Source organism: Podarcis cretensis (assembly GCF_951804945.1).
Source record: "Podarcis cretensis genome assembly, chromosome: 11".
Taxonomy (NCBI): Eukaryota; Metazoa; Chordata; class Lepidosauria; order Squamata; family Lacertidae; genus Podarcis; species Podarcis cretensis.
Genome location: NC_137180.1, coordinates 62,698,945 through 62,715,516, shown reverse-complemented (window position 1 = coordinate 62,715,516; position 16,572 = coordinate 62,698,945). Strand labels below are relative to the sequence as shown.

At 45.7% G+C, this 16,572-nt stretch overlaps 1 protein-coding gene across 8 annotated transcripts in view; it reads left to right on the top strand.

Moving 5' to 3' along the window:
• Positions 1-10,959, top strand: part of KIAA1328 — a gene marked incomplete at its 5' end in the record, with an annotated part of 249,014 nt that extends 238,055 nt beyond the window's left edge. For all 8 annotated transcript variants that reach the window (XM_079994888.1, XM_079994893.1, XM_079994889.1 and 5 more), the window contains one exon: positions 7,242-10,959. In XM_079994888.1, coding sequence (XP_079851014.1) covers positions 7,242-7,452 — 211 coding nt within the window. In that variant the 3' untranslated portion in view covers positions 7,453-10,959. The remainder of the gene's footprint in view (positions 1-7,241) is intronic.
• Positions 10,960-16,572: the final 5,613 nt, after the last annotated feature.

Below are 16,572 nucleotides of genomic sequence, written 5' to 3'. Positions count from 1 at the left end.
GGAAATTGATTGTTGGGATGGGCTAGGAAACGTGACAGTGAAGGCTAGGATGCCTCAGGAGGGGGAAGAATTTGGGGAAAGTATAATGAGAGGAGTTGCATGGAGAAGAGTTGCTGAGACTGAACCAGGGCAAGAGAAAGCCCAGCACATTCAGGAGCCAAAAGTATATAGAAGCAAAGAGACGCAGACCCGGGGGGATTTGCGAACAGTTAACATCATTGTCTTCCTGGAAGAATACTCTGCACAGTAGGAGAGAGAGCGTTTGGGACATAAGGACACACATCCAATTTCTGCAACCTTTTCACCTAAAACAAATGGAAGGATCCTGGAAATATGAGGCATGGATGGATATGGATCTACTGGATATGTTAGGCAGGGATTTCTGAGATAGGTAATTGTGTGAAGGTCTTCTAGATCCCATGCCTTCCCTCCTATCCTGAAGTTGTTTAACCGATCATGGAGACTTCTAAACCTCATCGTGTTTTAGATATCTCCCTGTGTGTAAGCTTCATCTACCTAATCACATGCTTTTGTTCAAATCACGCTAAAAATAGAGTGACTTGGTTATTATTAGGATACATAAACTGTTTTTAAAAGCGTGCGCTTCATGTGCGTTTCCCCAAATCTAAACTTTCAAACAAAGTGTTTCTGAATTATTGATGCCAAATGCATGTTTCCGTAATGCAGCTGTGTAAACGGGATTGAATGCCCATCCAGAGGTTCCCAGAGCTCTCCAAAGTGCATGCTAATAAGCAGAAAGAAAACATCGCTGCGGTGCTGGGAGATTTACAAAGCAAGAGTTTGTTGTCTTGATTCATGTAGTTCTGTCAGCTTGCATCTGGGCTTCTTCTTTCAAAGTACCACTTTGGTGAGCGGCTGAAGATTACACACGCCTTCCCCCTTTCATTCCAGCCCGAGCTGGAGAGAATTGGAGAAGTACTGCTCTTTTTTGTCAGCCCTGAACCTCTTATCAAACAGCTTCATTGAGGGACCTGTTATCAGGTCATTCCCTGGCGCTATGGAAGACATCATTCATTGGCACATCCAATCATTGCCTCGTTGTACCACCTGTGTGTGTTGGTGTGGATGGGCTGCCTTTCAGCAGCCAAGACTGAGCTCAGCAAAGCGATGGAGCCAATCACCTGTGCTTCCATTTTAATCTGATTTTGTGCTAACTTCTTTAAGTGTTGGAAGCTGCTGCTGCTGCAGGTGATGGCCTTTATTAATACTGAGCAGCCAAGTATGTGTTGCACACTCATTCTTTTGCAAACTTCTGCACTATCCCTTTATTGCCCAGATCACTTTCTCTGCCTTAGTCCAAACGCTCCAGCAGAGCTGAGCCTCTTTTCAGCCAAGGCCTCTCACGTTGAAGCATTTGCCCTGTAACCACACCAAACGCTGCCTTTTCGGGTTCATAAGACTGCAACACTAATATCAAAATTGGCTCTTCCCTCTCCGGTGCCTGCGAAAGACAGTTGTCTCCGATGGCATTGTTACAAGCCTCGGTTTTATTGCCAGTGACCCCACGGGCGGCAAGCCTGTGAGAGCTGCACGTCAGGTTTTACAGTGGGCTGTGATGTATTATGCTTCAGTGGTGCCATAGATTAAAATTGGTCATCAGTTTGTGATGCTGTACAACCACAAAAGAATCTGATGCTGTTTGGCCTCAGAAAAGTGAGAGAGAGAGAGAGAGAGAGAGAGAGAACACAGAGTTGTGCATTCCCGAGACTGTTCTAGGGCATGTGGGGAGTTTGGTCCTCATCTCTGGGCACTGAAATCCCAAAGGGAGCGATGATAAATAGGCAGCCGCTCAGAGGAGATATCGCCAGGCTAGGAAGTGTTGATGTATGGGGAGCGATAAAATACGTCTAGCCTGCGAAACAGTGATTGGGAGAGGCGCAGTAACAGCCTTCAGGTGTCGAGGGGTGTTAATGCTGGGAGCGAAAGGGAGGGATAGTGCACTGTGTGCTTAACTGAGTCGTAAGGATTGATCTTGGTTGTGGGAAGGAAAGCACTTGGATTTGGGTTCCCCCAACACTTATATCCATCTCTTGTGTTCTCTCTGCCACTGCCAAATATTAAGAATATGTACACAACACCATAAAGCTGGTGATTCCTCATATATTTTGCACTGGCGCCTCTACAGATAGAAGAATTCCCTTTGGAACTTTTAAGGGAAAGTAGAGATTGCTGCTGTTTAGGTCCTGGTGGTCCTGCAGCTGATGCCTTTAAACCTCTCTCTGGGCTCACTTCTGGCCTTACATTGAAGGGAAACATGGTTGAGTCCTGCAAGTCATTGTCCATGTATTTTATCATAGAATAGGCTCATAAAACCTTAAGAGTTGGAAGATGTCCCAATGGTCATCTAGTCCAACTCCCTGCCACGCAGGAATCCCAGCTAAAGTATCCATGACAGATGGCCATCCAACCTCAGTTAGAGTCCACCACCTCTCATGGGAGTCTGTTCCACTGCTGAACTGCGCTCACTGTCAGAAAGTTTTTCCGAATGTTTAGTCGGAATCTCCTTTCTTGTAACTTGAAGCCATTGGTTTGAGTCCTACCCTCCAGAGCAGGAGAAAACACACATGCTCCCTCTCCCCTGTGACAGCCCTTGAGATATTTGAAGAGGGTTATCATATCTCGTCTCAGTCTCCTCTTTTCCACGCTAAACATACCCAGCTCCTTCAACCGTTCATCATAAGGCTTGGTTTCCAGACCCTTGATCGTCTTGGTTGCCCTCCTCTGCACACATTCCAGCTTGCCAATGCCCTTCTTGTATTGTGGTGCCCAGAACTGAACACAGGACTCCAGGTGTGGTCTGACCAAGGCAGAATAGAGTGGTTCTATGACTTCTCTTGATCTGGACACTAGACTTCTGCTGATGTATTTTATGAATTTAAAAAAATCGGGAGGAGGAGCAAGGTTAAAATGTGGATATCTATGAGGCTGGGGCCCAATTCTGATGAAGGGTGGTAAAGCAGTATGCTTTCCCATACATTTTCTTTTAATCCTTTCTCATAGAAAATTATCATGTCACAAAGAAGGCAGGGTTAGGACCATTTGATGCTAATTTTCAGTGTGCAGGGAGAAGTGTGTGAGAGAGAGCATTCAGTCACATGATCCTCTAGCACAGCCCAAGTGCAGAATCACCACTTTAGTGAGGAACTAGAATTTAGCAAGTAATGAGTGACTAGTGCAGTTGGCTTTTGGTTTTTTACCTGTTTACTTATTAAATGCAAGAGCTGGCTCTGAATATCGATGACACCACTTGCTGCTTTCCAGCTAAACCTTGATGCCCCCTTCTTGACACACAGCACAAGAGCTCTCAAAGGTTGAATCACAGCCACTGGTGTGAGGAAGAGGGCAGGTTGAAACATGCTGAAGGGATGACCAGCCTCATATAAGCAGCATGCTTGAGCCTCATTAATGCATGAAGGGGTTAATTCCACAGAGTAGCCTTGAATCTTGGCTTCCAGAATTCCAACACAATCATAGTGGCAATTGAGATACTGGTGGCTTCATGGGCCATGAAATAGCCTGTGTACCAGCCTCTGAAAACTGGACTCACATATGTGTCATTTTATTTATAAACTCACTTCTTTAATCATTCTATCTCTCTTTCCAAAGTCACAATTGGGTCTTGATGTTGGAAAAACTTGTACTCTTCCTCATGAAGCAAGACATCAGTTATGAAATATCTCAGAAAGAGGATGGTGGCAAGATAGGTGCCGTCTTTTAAAGCCCTGCCCTGATTTTCATTTGGTGGAAGAGTAGAAAACATATTTTGAGCACACCATGCTCTTTCCTCTCCCAGACTTTCCACACTGGGACGTCTGTGGCTTTGAATCATCCCCGTTGACTGAAACATGTGATTTAAGCAACCAAAGCTTTGGCTTCCTGCTCTGTAAAACCGGCACACACTATCATAAGCGTTTTATTATCTGTAATTAATGTTTGTAAAGTACTTGGGAGCTGAAGGTGTGTTAGAAGTACAAAGCAGCATTATATCAGTCGGAAAGCCTGCTTGAATCCAAAGGCAATTCGTGTACCACTAATAAATCACTTGGAGGTTTATTTTTATGTTTCCACTCAAATTTCTGACATAAACCTTTTTATTTCATTGGGAACATGCGCTTAAATAAAAGCAAACCTCTACAGTTACTAATCTCCGATGCCATATTGCGCGAACGTTTTGTTGAAATGCCATCACCTTTTCAAAGAACCAGAGCTGTGTGTTTTCTAGACATTTATGGTTGAAGAATAAATTTTCAGAGACTGTAAATGAAAAGATATCACTGAACATGATGATCAAATAATATCTGACACTGCTTGTTTAAGGAAATATACATATATCTTACTGCCGGAGCATTTATGACGCCAATAAATCTCATTACTTTTGCCTAGTGATAGAATTCTTACTGACTCCACCAAATATCAGATTGGCTTGAAATTGTGCCGTTTTCTGCATACTGGAGCAAAATCATTTTATTATTTAAGCCAGGTGGTGCAAGACGAAAATATAATGCAGCTAAATATAGGGGTTGGTTTTTTTAAAAAATATAAAAAACTATTGTAGTGTGTTCATGAAGCATCACATTATGCTGACACTTAGTGACGGAAATGCATCCAAAATACAGCATCATATTCCCCAAATATCAATATATTCATTGTGAGTTGAAGCTGTTTCAGATAAATGTACAAACGATGTGTCTGGTTGCACTTTCATAATAGTAAGTTTGTGCAGTTTTCCACTGGTTAGCTGTCAAAAAATGCTTGAAGCGTTTCTGTGCAGACTTCTTCCCACCCATTCCCTACACACATACCAGTATTTAAAAACCTCTTCTGCTCTTCCTCTCCCATCATCTCCTCAGCCAGTCTGCTGCACATGGAGCAGAACTCAGTATGAGAGGCTGGTGTCCTTTAAAATTTCTCCCAGCTAATGCAGTTTCCAAAAGAGGGCAGGGGGAAGGATCTAATTGGCTCACACACATGGGGGGCGTGGCCAGCTGGGTAGAACTTGCTCCATGGACCAACACCATCTTCCCAGTGGAGCAGCAGTTCCATGGGAGGAGATATAGCTCTGTTGGTTAGAGCGTGGTGCTGTTAACACAAAGGTTGCAGGTTCAATCCCTAGTAGTGTCCAAACTTTTTTTGAAAGAGGGCAAGATTTGATGAAGTGAAGGGCCATGGGGGCCGACCAAAGGGCTAACCAAGTAGTTGAGCTTTTATATGATTTTACCCCAAAGTTGAGGGACGCGGGTAACCAACTCTGGGGTTGCAGCGCTCATCTTGCTTTATTGGCCGAGGGAGCCAACGTACAGCTTCCGGGTCATGTGGCCAGCATGACTAAGCCGCTTCTGGCGAACCAGAGCAGCGCACGGAAACGCCGTTTACTTCCCCGCTGGAGCAGTACCTATTTATCTACTTGCACTTCGTGCTTTCGAACTGCTAGGTTGGCAGCAGCTGGGACTGAGCAATGGGAGCTCACCCCATCGCGGGGATTTGAACCGCCAACCTTCTGATCGGCAAGTCCTAGGCTCTGTGGTTTAACCCACAGCGCCACCTGCGTCCCATTTAGGAGCAGGTATCCTGTTCTAAATCAGAGGCTTGTGCTAGAAAATTCACAATTTGGTCCCTTTCAAAACCACAGTGCTAACTGCAGTAGCAGCTGCTGTATTCAATATATGGTCAAGTTTCATTCTGAGGGAGATCCATTTTGGAGCCAGAGCGTGTTGGCAGTTTCCCTTTAAAAATATTTCCTTAGAAATAAGCATGGAGGAAATTGGCTCGGTGAGCTCTGTTGCCTGAAGCCAGATGCTGTCTGATGGCACCTTAACAGGCCAGGACAAACTGTATTATCGGGGGATTAACCACTAAATAGCCGAAAGGAGAGGTCTCTCCATCAGATAAGGTCGTTTGAGCGGAGCGCGTTTGCTTTCTTGCATATAGAGCCCTGATGTCAAATAGACTGATTTCCAATGCCTGGTCTTTTAAATAATCTTTGCTGCATTTGCTGCTCTTGTAATCTGCCAAATCATTTAATTTTCCCGATAGCTGAAATGCTGTAAAACTTAGATAAACTTACAGCAGAAATTAACTCCAAGTTGGCTTGCAGCTGAAACACAGGCATGGCGTGTTAGCTTGGCCTGCAAGTGACTTTTCCTCTTCTCTCTTCCCCCGCAAACTAATCCTTGGTTTGAAAGGATACATCCAGACTACTGTTTGTGCCTGATGGAATTGCATGAAGAGATGATGCAGCCTTTGCCATATTCTGTGACTGCCACTGGTGGAAGTTGCAGCAGGTGGGCTAAGGCTGGAGTAGAAGTCATTTCTGGAGTTTCACATGCAAAGGTGAATCCTTAAGAGATGCAAGTGTGTTCAGAGCCATTGCTGTGCCTCTCTCTAGCCTTCTACTGCCCATTTCTGTTGCCAGTTTCAGTGGATCTTTGCACTTCTCTGCAGCCTGGAAGTGTTCAGCATTGGAGTAACAGCTTTCCATTGGGCAGTGATATCTGAGACTACTGACAAACTTCTACCTACCTCTATGCTTGTTCCTAGAATTATAGTATCATTGTAGAGTCGGACGAGATCCTAAGGATCATCTCTTGCTGCTCCCTGTAATGCCGGAATCGCAGCAAAAAAAATCCCTGGCCACCCAAGCTCTGTTTAAAAACCTCCAAGGAGGGAGATTCCACCACTTTCCAAGGGAGTCCATTCCACTATCAGACATGTTTTATCATCAGAAAGTCCTTCCTAACGCTTAGTGGGAATCTCCTTTCTTGTGACTTGAATCCATTGGTTCAGGCCCTAGTCTCTGGAGAAGGAGAAAACAAGCTTGCTTCATCTTCCACCTGACAGCCTTCTAGATATTTGAAGATGGCTCTCATCTCAGTCTTCTCTTCTCCATGCTAAGCATCCCCAACTCCCTGAGCCATTCCTTGGTTTCCAGACCCTTGGTCCTCTTGGTCACCCTCCTCTGCACACACTACAGCTTGTCAATATCCCTCTTTTATTGTGGCACCCAGAACTGTATTCTAGGTGTGGTCTGACCAAGGCCGAATGGAGTGGGACTATTACTTCCCTTGATCTGGACACTAGACTTCTGCTGATGCAGCCTGGAATTGCATTAGCTGTTTCTTTCTGATGCATCACACTTTTGACTCACGTTAAACTTCTGGTCTACTGGGACCGCAAGAACATTGTGTGTTTAATAGAGTCTCTCCTGTCCTCTCTCCTTCCAGGTACGAGTCCTCTCTCTTTGACCTGGTGGAAGCAATGAGCCCAGGGCTTCAGCATCACTACAGTGAAAGCCGCAACCAGAGCCAAGTGATTGTGCCTCAAAGCAGGAGGTGGAGGAAGCCTGGATGGAACCAGAGCCCGACTTGTGCCATGAATGGGACCATGGCTGAGCTAGAGGAGAGCCGCATTCTGGAGGAGATCTTTTTCATTTGAGGGGCCCAGTGGTTGCAGCCTTTCCTTCCGGGTAGACCCAAGGACCTGTCTTCCCTTTCTAACATGGGCATGTTTACACATCGGGATATTGCTTTTAAATTATTTGATTGACGAATGATTGTCTCCTTAACTCCCCCCACCCCTTAGAAAAAACTTAACACGATAGTTCCCCATCCCAATTTCCAAATCATGTCTAAAAAACATCCTTTCAAGCAGACTGGCCGAAGTGTAAGCAGGACATTTCTGGGCTCTTTCTCTGCACGGTTACAAGGTAATAATTTTTAAAGGAAAAGAAATTCATGCCATTGTGGAAGGGATTAGTATTTCATTATTGATTTATTTTTTTAGCTGTGAAAACCAGTTTCCCAGAGCTTCATTGCTTGCTCATACACAAAAGCACATTCCAACTTTTATCATTTTTTTCCAAGTAGCCTGTTAAAATTGAGGGTGCTACCTATATATTTAGCTAATGAATTTCCAGCACCGTCTGTCAGATTCTGTGTTGTGCCATTTAACGGGGGTGGGGGTAGAAGATGGGTAACCGGCAGCCTTCTCTTAACACTAATGGACATTTCTCAGTTAATGAATCTCTTACGAAATAAGCCTCTCACTCCGTTTTTCTTTAAGGGTGTATTGGACATAGAATATCTACTGAGAGAGCATGCCCCTTACAGCTAAGCTGTGTGAACAAAATCAGGCATTTTGATAGCCTAACCTGCTATTTTTTTTCTCCACTCCTCCATGCTGAAAAGTGCTACAGGGTGAGACCAGCTCATGGAGTGTTATCTCTGAGGTCACCCCCACTCCGGTTTTTTCTATTTTTAACCCCCTACCCATTCCTAGGTGTTGTAAATAAAGACAAATCAGTAATTCATCCCATTTGCCACATGTGACGTGCATTCCTCCTCCTGGCTTTAATCATTTGTGCCATATCTTATTTCATTTTGTTTTTAAAATATGCTACCCCCCCCGGAAAAGTTGCACGTTCAGTTATTTAAAGAAATGTGCGGGATTAGTGGAAACAGCTGCGGATTGCAGGAATCAACAATCACATGCAGCGTTCGTATTTTAGCAGAACAGAAGCCACAGGCATGAATTCATGGAAGCCCGACTCTGAAACTCCCCTTTCTGCAGCCCAAAGGTGGAGCAAGAGAAAAACGTGCACCTCCTTCTTGCATGTGCTGCAAAGGGAAACGGACAGCTTTAGGCAGGGCGGACGTCAGTTCTGACATGCTCCTTCTTCCCCTTCTTCCCCCGGCCTTTGCCTTCCTCTCTGCTTATGTCCTTGAGGTGGGCTGGGAAGCTGCTATTTCCGCCCCCCCCCCTAAGTTTGCAGGAGGGTCCCTTATCCATAGCCTTAATTCTGCAAGCGGAGGGACGTCTCAGCACCCCATATCAGATCACAAGGTGACATTCCCCATGGGGATTAGCACAGGTTCTAGTTCTTTTGGTGTGCTGCTTTTAGCAAAGTTGAAGGGAGCCTGAAGTTCTTCCACTGACCCAAGGATCAGGTATGCACTATAGGAAGAAATGAACAGGTCCAAGTAGGAAACACTGAACTCTTTAAAAATGCTGCAGATTTAGGGCTTCCTCCAGTGTCGCAGTAATGCGTGGATCGTTTGATTCCTTGAATGCTGGCCTTTAGCGTTCAGGAACGGGGCACCTTATGGGCTTTTTGCTGCTATTTCTGCCTCAGCTCAGAAACAGTCACGGTCTCTAGTTTCACTAGGCAAGATGGTCTTTAGAGCTGCATATCGCTGCCCTCCAGCTCAGATCATGACATTTTTATTATATTTCTGTCATTTGAGCACAGCGATTCATATTAACATAGGAGCTACCCAAAAACAGGAGAACGAATGCAACGTAAAATAACAGGATTTCTTCCTAAGCTCTCTCTCCCCCCTCTCCTTTTTAGACAGTCCCTCTTCAGGAATGAATCCAATAATTTCCCCTTTTAATTTCTAGCCTTCTCTTGTTTGCCTGGTTGCCCCTCTGCTTGCCTTTTTAAGATGCCACTATCAACCTTAAGCGGTGCCTTCAGATTTACATTCCAGAGCTCTCTCTGTCAGAGTGATTTTTTTGTCTCCAGTTCTTAGCCAGTGCCAATATTTAACCTCTTTTAATATTGAATCTAGGATTTTCGATAAAGCTCTTGATAAACAGGTCGGATTAATGCTGTTGATTTTTGTGTCAAGTTGTACCTTGGTCATCAATGTCTTTTGAAAGGACCATTGTCAAGGGTTCAACTTCAAACCCTTATCCATAATGGCTAAAATTCACGCATAGGAAAAAACCTGTCTCTGAGGCACTTTATAAAAAATATTTTAAAAATAGGAATAGGAGGGTCCAAGAGGGTTGTTTGCACAGTTGGGCCAAGCGCTCCAAATTCAATTGTTCAAAAGTTCATGCAGTCAGTTAGGGTGGCTGCCATTTTAGTGTACAGATGGCAGCTCGTGGGATTCAGTGGAGACACTGAATCAGTGCTTGCCTTTGTGCACATGTGAGCAGCATCAACCGGGAACGTTGTACATTGTCCAGTCAATCTGCATAACCTGCATAAGTGAGGATACCCACCAAGACGTCAGTTGGTGAATGTGGCTAAGCAAGGGAAAATGCATGAAGGCTGGGCAAGGTGAGGTGTTTCGTCTGCACATTTCCCAGCATAATTTGGAGACTCTGCACATTGACAGCACATTATGGAAAATGCCCCATTCAGGCGCCGTAGTGTCTGCATGTTCACTACGCCGACTGCTTCATATGTACATCCTCGCCTCAACTTGCAATCCTTTCTGGAAGCCAAAGGCATTTTGTCACAAGGCTTTATAAAGCTGAAGTTATTAAAAAAATATTTACAGCTTCAGAGGAAAACCGGGTGGGGGGAGATCAGTGACTATCAAAGACCAAAATCAGCGGTTGTGGGTGGAAATTGTTTTTTTCTGTCTGCTCAAGCAATAGAAGAGAATCGAAACTTAAACTAGCCCAGGAAGTCTCATAGTGCTGCATAGCTGTCAACTTTTCCCTTTTCTTGCGAGGAATCCTTTTTGGAATAAGGGAATTTCCCTTTAAAAAAGGGAAACGTTGACAGCTATGTGCTGTCCCTGTGCAGTTTAGTTCCTGTAGCTGAAAGCATCAACCAGAGACAGCAAAGTGCAAAGGGGAGGACTCTGTCCAAGATTTACTCCACGTAAACCTTGCTGGGTAGAATCAGAATGGTCCTGGAGCAGCTATTCTTGCGCTGTCCGGCTCTTCATGCATTGAGTTTTGCTTCTGCCACAATGGCCTGTTGTTGTTGTTGTTGTTGTTCTCGTCTTTGTCTCCCCCCAACACACATGTGCACTTTGTAAGAAATGGATCTGTAAAAACAATCACCCCTCCCCACCCACCCTCCAAAATACTTCTTGGGTTATGTTTGGTAAGTACTACCTGAAACTTGATTGGATCTTTAAAAATAAACACATGCAATGTTTTAATTTAATAAATTATCAAGGTGGATTTCCCCCTTTCTTATCTGTCTCGTTTCTTTTTTTCTCGCCTCGTTATGTGAGTTGGCATGTTGTGCGGAATTTCTGGATGTTTCTCCCCCTCTCTTTGTGTCGAAGCACACACGTCCAGGCAGAGGAAAGTTGGCAGGTACTCTTAAAAAAAGAAAGAAAATGTTTCATCTTCTTTGTTGGGCCCCCAACTGACAAACACACCAAACAACGTGCTGGGCGAGCAATGTTGGAAACGCCGGAGGTAAAAGTTGCTTTTCTTGCGATGCAAGCATTCAAAGCCCATCTCAGTTTTGTGTGTTATATCTGTCCAGGCAGCAGATGATAGCCTGATAAAGTTAAGGGTCCTTCAAAGTGAAAGAGCAGAAGGGTGTAAACGCGTGGGGGAAGCTGCCTAAATGGGATTGCAAAGAAGCCGGCTTTCCCGAGTGACAGGACAAGAAAACGCCGGAGGCAATGTTGTGAATTAGGGCCGGTTCACAAATGCACCCTCACCATTACTTGACGATAGCTATGATTCTAGGAATTCTTCCAAGGATTGAGCCATCAGGAGACCCTCATGGGGCAGAGATACCCTTGGGAGATCCTCTCCTTTGGAAGGTGTTTTGGTCCTCTCTGGGACACGGGTGACACTGTGATCTAAACCACAGAGCCTAGGGCTTGCCAATCAGAAGGTCGGCGGTTCGATTCCCTGTGACGGGGTGAGCTCCTGTTGCTCGATCCCTCCTCCTGTCAACCTAGCAATTTCAAAAGCACATCAAAGTGCAAGTAGATAAATAGGTACTGCTCCGGTGGGCAGGTAAATGGCGTTTCCATGCGCTGCTCTGGTTCGCCAGAAGTGACTCAGTCATGCTGGCCACATGACCCGGAAGCTGTACCCCGGCTCCCTCGGCCAATAAAGCGAGATGAGCGCCACAACCCCAGAGTCGTCCGTGACTGGACCTAATGGTCAGGGGTCCCTTTACCTTTACCTTGATCCTCTCCAGCTGCTGCTGACAGTCCTGTTTACGGAGTCATTTGTAGGACTAGCCTTGGTTTTAAGATAGTGGCCCTGATGCTTCCAGCACCTGCCATGTCTCCTTCGAGGTAATGGTCATCGTCATGGATCATCCTGGTGCCTGCAGGCACACGTAGAATCATGGAATTGTAGAGTTGGAAGGGAAGCCAAGAGTCATCTAGTAAACCCCCCGCAATGCAGGAATCTCAGCTAAAGCATCCATTATAGATGGCCGTCCAACTTCTGCTTAAAAACCTCCAAGGAAGGAGAGTTCACAACCTCTCAAGGGCGACCATTGCACTATCAAACATGCAGAGACAGATGTCCTTCTTGATGCCCACAGGGTCTTCTCCTGATGCTGAAATTTGACTTGAAAGAAGCATTCCGCTGTTAATAGAATGGGAGGTTTTTAAGCAGAGGTTGGGTGGTCATCTGCAGTGCAGTGACCATTCGGAATCTCTTCTAACTCTCCAATTCTCTGTCTCATGAGAGATTGTGCCACATTTAACATGGCAGCTAGTTTTGCCCAGAGAGGGAGGGACATCCTCTCCTCCCCCCCCCCCGATCGCTGGGACGCACGTCTGAGCCGCCTGCTGAGGGTGCAGTAAACTTACCCGGAGCTATATTGATTTAAGACTGTTCACTTTTGTACATATAACTTTGGAAAATGGTAAACTATATTAATTTGCTGTGTTTTTCCAAAGGAAAATTATTTATCGGGAGGCCTTCTTAGCTCGAGTGCTCGGGGCCTTAAATCATCATAATAAATTTGCGCTATTCAGGCTTTCTTACATTGTAATAAATTTGTTTTAAACATGAATGAGAAGATCCATGATTTCTTTAATATACTGTTATGTATTTCCTTTCAAAATGACATGGCTCACTACATCAAGCCAGAGAAATAATAGCGGGAGATTTACAGTACTTAAAATAACTTTGCCTGGGATTGTGACATGTTAACCAACTCCCCAGACGGGGCTTTGGGAAGCTGCCCCTTCCCACATGCCCTCTGCAGTCTTAAACTTTGAGCAGCATGCTGGGGGGGGGGGCCTCCGCTTGGTGAGGCTGGATGTCTGCTGCACTGTTGGTATTCCAAAAATATTCCCCAAACCTGCCTTTCCATTGCCGTTCGCAGCACTCTAAGCCGCCTGAAGCTCTCTCGAAAAGATTTTCCCTTGCTGCTTATTTTGCCTGGAACTCCAACACGACCCTTCTCAAACATCTGATCTTTATTCCTTTCTTCCAGGGATGCATGCCCCCATTCTTCATTTGCCGTTCCCAGGGTGGCTTACAAAAACACGGGAGGATGGGGGAATGAATTTTTTAAAATGCAAAAAGAGGTAAAGTCATGCAAAACCCATGCACTCAACCCAAAATACAGTAAATCATTGCTTTAAAGGCCTGTGTTGTTTTCCAGTGTTTTTTCCTGGAACTGAAATGACAACATGCCAGACGAGCCTCCCAGGATACAGCATTTCAGAGCTGGGGTGCCACCACTGAGAAGGCCCTTTCCCCAGTTGCGACCGGCTGTGCTTCAAGATCAGGGATTAGACACATTCATGGAAGAGAGGGCAGTTGATGGATTCTAGCCAGAATGGCTATGCTCGCTGTTATATGCTGATGTGATTACTCGAGAGCAAAGAAGCAAGACTCCAATCTGTCTTTTCCAGGCTTTATTAACTGTACAAAGCGATTTACAGCGCAGAGCGTCGCAAGTCCATGTCTGCTCAGTCGCTGGCAGAATCTGGGAGTGGGCGGACCTTATACCTTCCCCAACATAACAGTCGTGTGACCCCCATCCTTCTCTCTGCGCGCAAACCTACTGCGCAGAGTGGGCGTTGGCAAAGGGGTACTTGCCTCCCCTCCGCTTTGCTCAGGCTCAGTGTTGGGGCTCTCCCTAGCATCTTCTGATCCCTGTGTCCCTTCCCCACTGGAGGTGGGGCTTCCCTCCTCTCCAGAGGAAGAACCGCTTCATCAGATCTTCGGGGGCTCCCTGTAGCACAACTGCCCTTCTACCTCTCGCCTCTGAGCTGATGGCAGTTCTCTGACACTCTGCTTCCACAGTCGGAGACAGAAATGCTTCCAAATGCCAGTTGCTGGAAAGCCACAGGGATCCAGCAGGATCCTCTTATGTTGTTATCAAGGTCTTCGCATATGGGAAGGCACTGGTGGAGACAGGCGGTACCCTGGAATCCAGCAATGGGCCAGGAAATCAGTGCAGCTGGCAAAACGCCGGCATGATCTGATCATGATCCCTGTTCCCAGTCCACAATTGAGTGCAAATCTTTGCACAAAACCTAACTTTCTGCGAATGCTTTGGCACAACCCCAACACGGCATAGTCTTGAGAACGTGCAACTCCCACCTGATCATATTGATCCATTTCCCCTCATGCCTCTGTGCACAACTAGGTTTCCCTAATCACAGAGAAATCCCACATGTTCTCAGCAGGTATCTCCTCTTAGACAAGCACCTAAGATGTGGATTGCATAGGGTGGGAGGACAGGACTATTGGGGAACTTGATGGTGTACCATTGAGCACAGCTCCACACCATCTCAATTGCATGGAGAAAACGAAGCAGAAATTGGGGTTCAGTAGCTTGGAGAATGCCGCGCACGTTTGATCTGGACCTCAAATAAATTTTATTACTATTATTGTTTTGGCCTTGACAGGTACAATGCGATCCTCTGTGTCTCAAGGCCTCACTTCGCACGCCATCCGCTAAGCTGTCATGATGAAAACTTGACAGCCAGAAACACCTGCTTGACCTTTAAGTCATAAACCCCTCATGCTTAAACAGAACGTATTTATCTGCAGGGCGGTGTGAAGGTTGCGGTCGGTGGTGGGCTGGGCTGACGTCTGGGGAGGTTTTGAGCTCCCATTCCGGAGCTTACAAAATCCGCTTTTGGAGCGTGTCCATGAAAAAGGAGGGGTAGGGTTGACAGATTTCAAAGAGTCAAAATCCGGACACAAAAGTTGTTGAGGGTTTGTTTGTTTGCAAGATCTCAAGACGGCAGCAGATATGGGCTGCCATTTGCTTTTTGACGGACGTATTGCATATCGCAGCCCTACACAGGAGTGGATCTGGATCCCTGCCATTAACTTGGAGCCAAAGCCCTACTCAGTCTGGATTCCTGTTCCCCTTAGTGGCCAAACCAGTGCATCTGGGTGGTCTACAAGCAGCAGGGCAGCAACGGACCCCGCTGCTTGCATTCCCAAGCAACCAGAGCTCCCTCCATTGCCTCTGCTGCCCCAAACCAGCTCCATCAGATCTCTTCCGTTTGTTACCTGTGGGCAGCCATTCCATCAGGGAGAGAGGAAGCAAGAAGTCCGTTCCATTACCTTGGCAGGAGGACCAGCTTCACCAGGCACCTCCTGCCCCAAAGCTGTGCCATGGGAACAACTGTTTAGCGACTGGTGCCTGTGCTTCTGCAGAACCAACACATTTGCAAGTGACGCATAATTCTCGTTCTGTGCTTGCGAGGAATAAGTCCTTCCAGGTGCTGGTTTCTGCACTTTGGAACTCCCTGCCCATTGGAATTAGGCAGACACCTCTGCCGTGTTTTCAGCCCCTGCTAAAAACTTTCTGTTTAAGTAACATTTCACAGGGGATTTCAGATTTTTTTTTTCCAAAACAGCTGATTTTATTTTTAGCCTAACTTTATTTAAATGGCTGGGTGTTGGGGTTTTTTTGTAGTTTTAATGTATGTTTTGTATTCTTTGTAGACCACTGCAGCAGTTCTCAACCTGTGGGTCCCCAGATATTGTTGGACTACAACTCCCATCATCCCTGAGCTGCGGCCTTGCTAGCTAGGGGTGATGGGAGTTGTAGTTCAACAACATCTGGGGACCCACAGGTTGAGAAAGGCTGGCTTAGAGGCATTGATGATTAGGCAGTACCATACCCTCCAACACTTCTCCAATAAAAATAGGGACACCCCCCATTCCATAATGACAATTTTACTATTTATACCCCACACATCTTACTGGGGTGCCCCAGCCACTGTGGGCAGCTTCCAACATAATAAAACATTAAACATTAAAAAACCCCTTCCCTATACAGGATTGCCTTCAAATGGCTCGGGGGTCAGATAACTCCGTACCCTCCAACATTTCTCCAATGGAAACAGGGACAGCCTAAGGGAAAGTGGGACATTCTGCGATCAAATCAGAAATCGGGACGGCTTCTCTAAATCAGGGGCATCCTTGGAAAATAGGGATGCTTGGAGAGTCCTCAGTAGATGAATGCTGTTGAATAAATCTATATAAATGTTCAGATCTGCCTTCATACGAAAATAAATGCGCCCCTGAGATTTGACACTGTATGAGTCTTCTGTATCGGGAGGTTGGACTAGGTGAGCCTTTGTGTCCTTCACAATTCTATGATTCTATGAAAATAGAATCTGCCCTGCTCTGAAGAGTAGGTCTCGGACCAATGGCTTCAAGTTAAAAGAAAGGAGATTCCAACTAAACATCAGGAAGAACTTTCTGACAGTAAGAACTGTTCAAGAGCGGAATAGTCTCCCTCGGGAGGTGGTGGACTCTGTTCCTTCCTTGTGGGTTTTTTATGGGATGTGAAACACAAGAGCAGTCAAGTACAACATTCCTAGAGTGAACATGTTTACACATGGG